This window comes from Magallana gigas, chromosome 7 (genome assembly GCF_963853765.1).
Source record: "Magallana gigas chromosome 7, xbMagGiga1.1, whole genome shotgun sequence".
In the NCBI taxonomy this organism is placed as follows: Eukaryota; Metazoa; Mollusca; class Bivalvia; order Ostreida; family Ostreidae; genus Magallana; species Magallana gigas.
Window position 1 is genome coordinate 38,084,230 of NC_088859.1, and position 7,055 is coordinate 38,091,284.

Genomic DNA, 7,055 nt, shown 5'->3' on the forward strand with positions numbered 1-7,055 from the left:
GCAAGTTTTTCGTCGGGAAAATTAATTTTAAGGATTGTGACAAATACAAATATATCTATACGATGAATTTAATTCAAAAGCTGTTTGAAAAGCTGAATTCAACAATCACGTAATAATAATCATAGAAAATTGCTTCATTACGTTATATACTTCTTAATTTGAACATTTTATTATAAATCAAGAATCAGCAACAGTTTACAGGAAAAATCATGATTAAGCAACGGTTTACAAGATTAAGACTGTAGGCTAATGCAGTTCAATTACTTCCCTCTAATCTACTCAATTAGTAGTCTATATAAACTCAATATAATAGTTCTAACAATGTTTTAGTGGCAATTGATTTTTAATTAAACTGATTTGAAGCCTCATAAATATTGTAAATATGAAATTAAAAAATATATAACATAGCAATAAAATCGTAATGAAAATCTTTTCAAATCTTATTACCACATAAACATCTGATGTTTTTTAGTGATCGCAAAATCAGACAAAAGAATGCTACACCCTTCTATCGTCATGAAAGATAAAAACCCCATACAATTTCGGCTCCTTAGTGCATGTATGTGGAAAAAAATGCCAACAAAAACAATACATCTTGACGTGTAAAGTAAGGAGATATTTCTGTTAATCGCACAATCAAAAAAACATTTAATATAGCCTGAATCTTATCTTACTCCCAGACGGAATTTGTACAAAAAATTGATTCATCTCAGCACGAGTCTACATCTAAAACAATTAATCTAGCGCATTGCAAGTATCCATTGTACAGGGTGTCCCATAATATAGGATGCCAAACTATCTTAGAAAACTTTTCATAAAATTGACATAACACAACACAATAATTGCATTTCCATTTATCTGATTTAAATTTGCAATCATTCTCAAGTTTTTTTTTAAATTTGCCATTTCAGACGTCATTTAAGATCGATAAAAACATCAAGTTAATGAGGGAAATCCTCCAAACAGCAGCACATTTCTGCAAAAATTTTAAATTACCCATTTCTCTCCCAGTTGAGAGTTTTACTTGTGCAATAGGGTCACAAGTGCTTGAGGACAGGACCCTCTCCCCAATCAAGTCTTTAATTTATGTGTTGCTATGTATATGATGTTCTGTCGAACGGGTGTCCCAGATTTACTTTATAAGTGGCTAATGATTGTTTTTTATTTATAATTTCAACGGTGAAAAGTTACAAATTCGTAGAATTCGCGTTTACATAGTTATATAATCAACAGGGGTGTCAAGGCTTCGTGGAAAATATTCGAGGGCTTTAGTCGAGAGATAGCCAATTATACTCGTGGATTCGTTTGAAACTGTGGGTTTTTTTTAAATTAAATGATGCTACCGTTCACATACACCGTATTTTAAACTCAAAAGCATTTAAAAACTTATGATAAAATGTACTTAATGTATTTGATTTGAAAGAAAGTGATGTTTTTTTTTTATATCTAAATATTCGTTAGATAAACTTTTCCCTTTTTGTGACGCTTACATATAACTGGGCTCCATGCCATCGAAGGTAAATAAAATATGGTCTGTTTCATATTAAGTCATCGCCGTGCCTAATCAACAGTTAAAAATTAATGATTATAAAAACAAACGCATTGATATGATTATCGATATGAATACATTTTTTTAATTATACAAACAACTAATCCAATAATAAGTAATTAGAAGAAACACAAATTGATCTCTTCGAGTACATGTCTGCCTAAATACTTCTATTCAAAACAATAATTTGATCTTCAAAATCAAGAAAATCAATCATTAGCCGCTTAAAAAATGAATTTGGGACACCCGTTCGACAGAACATAGTGTAACTTATGGATAAAAAATGCCGAGAAAATAAAACTGTTCTCTTATTTGTAACTAAAAAACTGCCGCATTAAGAAAAAAAAATGCTTCGATTTTTTCCCCTTTATAACTAGTAATCGACTAAGAAAGTTTAAGACGATGATCGAATGCTCGTTAACATCCCTAATAATCAATGTTTAATTAGTACATTTTTGTATGATTCATCAAATAAGATTTATTTGTTACTAAATTGAATTCGTTAGGTCTGGAAAGATTTTAAAATGTAACGTTAAAATAAACAGATCCAGTGCTAATTACGAAGAAATCATTTGGGATTAATCGTTTGGGACTCGCAAACATTCATAATTGCACATCAAAAAGTTTGTCCTTAATTTACATGACTTTTCGGCATGCCATATTACCATAACTTGTAAATTGGTTTAACAAAAAAAGGCCAAAAATATAAATATAATCCCCTCCCCCCAAAAAACCTCACAACATCATATCAAAGCAAAAAAGGAATGGAAATATTAGAAATGTGAGGATTAAACAGAGATTAAATTAAACTGAAGATTTCTCATACAATGTTATGGGCAAGGTTTCTTTATAACCAATTTCTCTTTAACTTGAAAGTAATTAACAGACGAGTGAAATTCATTAATAAATGTCTCCAATTTTACAGTCTCTCTGACAGTAACAGTAAGTCTGTACAACTTCCAATTCATAATTATTTAATTCTGAGCGTAATAATGTCTAAGCTTAGAGCACTCATGTCGTTATATAACACCATAACATTGTCATCAGGGAGAAAATGCCTGATTCTTAGGCTAAGGGTGGGTGTGGTCAGAATTTACATTTCGATCAAAACCGTATGTACAAAACCCTCATACACTCAGCAAGATGACACCTATAGAAGTAAATCACCTTTAGAAGTATAATGTGAGAACGCTTTCCACGGATTTCATTTCTTATTTTTTTTTTGACAAGAAAAAAGAATGCCCTCGAACTAGAAGATGTGATTGAAGTAATAAGGTATACATATTATATGGATATAAACAAAACTCGTCCTTCAGGTCACTGAACGAGTTGCCATTCGACGCTTTTTTTCTCGGTTTACGACCCTTTACTTACTTAGTTTAATTTGTGATTTTTCTAAATTCAGTGTACTATTTCTGTAGTTTATTAGTCAAATTAGTCAAGTTATGAAAAAAGCAGTAGTAAATACTTTGAACGATAATTGACATATGTAGCTGTTACAGTATACAGGAAAGTTAAAATGTGTGTATTTTTACTTTCCTTTTAATTTTCATATTTTACAATATTTCTAACGAGATAACACGATAAATCAATTTCATCATAAATACCTTTTAGTTAAACTATGCTTTAATGAAATAAAAAAATAATCATATCAGAATATTGATTACATTTTGGATAATGCTAGTACATGTAGCGCAATAGGAAGGGGGTAGAAAAAGACACTGACTACGACGCCTTAAAGGGACATGGTCACGATTTTGGTCAAAAATTATTTTTCCGATTTTAAAAATATTTACATTGAATCATAGAGACATTTTTGATAGGCAACCAAAATTTGATTGTCATTTGTTGAGTTATAAGCGAGTAACAGAGCTTGAAATTCTTCGCTATGTAAACAAAGCGTTTGTTTACATTTTGAGCGTTGAAGTAAAAATTTCAGTTTTAAACCTAAAACGAATGTTTTAAACGTTAGGAACTGTTTATATATGTTTAAAATAAATAAAAAGATCGACAAATAAGCTGGAAAAAGATTTTTTACTGGTATATTGAACCAAAGTAAACAAAAACAAGACACGAGCCTTGTTTACATGACAAAGAATTGTGAGCCCTGTATCTTGCTTATAATTCTACGAATGACTCTCAAATTTTATTTGATCATTAGAGATGCATTTCTAAAGCATTGTATGTAATAAGAACATAAAAATAGAATTTGACCAAAATCGTGACCATGCCCCTTTAATCGTGCCAAGAGATGAGTACAATGTCAGAGAGGAGAGGTAAGGGAAACCCGACGAGCGGTATACCATATAATTACGTAATTATACCTGTTGTGATTAAGGTAGTACGAAACACCCCTAAAATTATTTATTTGAAATATTTTCTGAAATACACAAAATAATGACTTAATATGATGTAAAAATTAATTTCAGTCCATTATGAAGAAAAAAATATAAATCATACCCATCAATTACTGAAGGCCAAATAAATTTAGGATACGACGTATTTCGATAATTTTGAAACATACATTTGGATGGTGTTCATATGATTTTTGTGCAATTAAGCCTTATATCATTTAAAAATGCGTAACTTGTGTTCTTTTCAAAGTAAAGACCTGAAATTTGGACACAACCACTACCAGTATTTAAGCTTTATGTTTAAAAATTTCAAGGTCATATCAACAGGTCAAAGGTCAAATATGATGACGTCATCTAGGATTTTTATCAATTTATACCTCCGTCAAACATACTTAAACCTTAATTAATCTAAAACCAATGGTTAAATTTTCTTTATTTTGATATATTTTCATTACAGGGTCATGCCAATCATACTGTTAAATTTTATTCAAATTTGAATAATACATTTTCTTTTAGATACCGTTAAGTGCTGCAAATTTTCGTCTTAAAAGAGTATTCACAAGCACTAGTTTTACATTATATTGCATGAGAAATTATCTTAAGTTACCAGTTAGAATTTATTTCAGTATTTTTAAGTAACAAGAAGGTCTCCTGTTTAAACAGCAGCACAAATATTTGTAATATTTGAAAATAACTTAATGGCATTAAAAATTATAGCAATGACTATTTCATTTTACACTCTACTGAAAGGAGATTCCAATGGTAGGTTTGGGGCGATGAGGGCAAAAATTGTGAGGTCGAATTTTTTTCAAATTTTACGTATGAAAAGATTTTATTCCGAAGAAAAAAATATAAAAATTTCAAAAAATTGAATGATAGGAAAAATTAAGCTTATCTGTTTTGTACTACCTTAATCTAGTCTATGTCCTCCTGACGTCAAATTACCAAATACATTTTTAAATATTTGAAAAAGAAAGAGTAAGATGTTTATAATAGGTCTTCTCATTAATATCCGAAAACTGTGCTGCCTTTTTATTAATAAAAAAATTTCAGTCACTTTTAATTTAGAGACTTGTTTGTTTACATACTTATTCATAGTTATCTATTTTTTTAATTCAATATCAATAGCTGGGTTATTGAAAGTTAATACCTTAACGATTTGCGATTCGTACCCAATAAAAGACCCAAGGTTATTTTCTGAATCTTTTGTTTAGTGAAAATGCAGTAATCATACGCATATATTGGTATTTGATTAATAGCAAATCAGTTCAATTTATTATCATAGGCTTTATTGTCAGCTCTTAAAATATGAATGGCTTCCCGTCAGAATAAAACTGGTAACATATCAATATTTTTTAAACGTCACATATCCGTAGACTTTGTCCTTGATTAGCGTCGAGTCTCAGATTTCCATAGAACATATCCTCAACAAGTCCAGAATAACTGACTTCGGTCTGCAGTCTAGAATAACTGACTTCGGTCTGCAATTCAGTACATAAAGCAAAACTAGGTTTTGCAATTCAATACAAAGAGCAAATTACTACTCTAACATCCCTGTGTAGACGCCCCCGTTGTCTCTTTGTTGGTTCAGTTGACTGTCTGCTTGATAGTCTTGATTTGTCTCGGCTTCCGTTTGATTACTAACGGGTCTCCGGATATCCAGTTCAACCGCATTAGTATTACCCCGTTGTAAAAAATATCGAACACGTTTTTTACAGATACAACTAAACTGGAACACCTCCTTAAACTTTTGGCGGAAGTTTTCACTAAGAAAAGCATAAAGGATGGGGTTGACCATGCTGTTGATATAGGTTAAGATTGTAATGATATGCATCACAACCATCGGTACAGTGTCATAGCTACTTTGTAGCGTGACGGCTATCATCATGATCCAGTATGGTAGCCAGCAAAATCCGTACACCAAAATAATGGCCAGAACAAGTAAGGTTACCTTCCGGTGGTTTCTTCTCTGCTCTTTTGACCTTTGGCGATTGGCTGGTCCTGCTCCTTTCATATGAATTATAACACAAGTATAGAAAATTGAGATGAAACACAAAGGAATAGCACACCCGATAATAAAATTATAAATAGTATACGCCGGAACAGTTAATACGTCATGTGAATCTGGCCAGTCTATTGTGCACACATATGTATCTTGATTTCTTTTTAGCATTCTTTTTGAATACAGAATCATAGGCAAGGAAAGCAATAACGATAGCCCCCATATACATATTATCACAAATCCTGCTTTCGTTGGCTGTCGATGTCTCTGTGATATGACAGGCTTACACACTGCAATATAACGGTCAAAGCTTAAACAACTTAACGTCAAAACGCTGGAATACATTGTGAGGCTAGATGTTATCCAAAAAATTTTACACAACACTTCTCCGAAAATCCAGTGTTTTATTATGTCAGTAGTTGCTACCATGGCAATATGTAATATAAATATTAAATCCGACAGCGCTAATGTAAAAATATACATATTTGTTACAGTCTTCATCTTAGACGACTTCAAAATAACGGAAATGACCAAAATGTTTCCAAGTAAGCCACATACTCCGATTAGAATAGATATTGCAGAGAACATGAAGTTTGTCTCCGAATTCTCAGATCCCGTAAAATTCGACGCATTCATGATTTCAGTACTAACACAACTTTTATTCTCCGTAAAATTTATCATCTGTTAAAGCTCCATCGTGAAGTATTACAGTATGCAAGATTGTTCTCTCTTTGCCGTGGGCGAGTGCTCTGTGATAGCTGCCGATCGAAAGTCAGGTTTATATACTGCATGGAATCTGAGCCATTCTGCGCAACATACGGCAGTAGTATCATCTTACCCTATAGGAAAACTGTGATTTAAATAACATGTAAATGGCAATAGAATGGCAGAAACAGAAAAATAGAGAGATCGATGTAGGGATAAATACATGATATACGTATTTATATTTCAGAACTCAGATAGTTTGCTCATTTGGATATCCGACAGAGGAAATTATAATTTTGCTGGAGCAGATAACATGGTTTTAAAGTCGTGTTCTCTAAACACGACTGTTTTGAAGATTTGTTCAATTTTTCTTACGCTACCTCTATGGCAGTTTCTCCTACTCAGTTAATTATTAACTATAAAATTTTAATGCACAGTAACTCTG

General features: G+C 31.8%; 1 protein-coding gene across 1 annotated transcript; it reads right to left on the reverse strand.

Annotated features, from left to right (window-relative positions):
- Nucleotides 1–5,093: 5,093 nt before the first annotated feature.
- On the reverse strand, nt 5,094–6,744 carry LOC105331512 (somatostatin receptor type 2). Its single transcript, XM_020068627.3, has one exon. It carries the CDS (start codon nt 6,584–6,586, stop codon nt 5,444–5,446), a length of 1,143 nt encoding a protein of 380 aa, XP_019924186.2. The 5' UTR covers nt 6,587–6,744; the 3' UTR covers nt 5,094–5,443.
- Between the last annotated feature and the right edge of the window lie 311 nt (nt 6,745–7,055).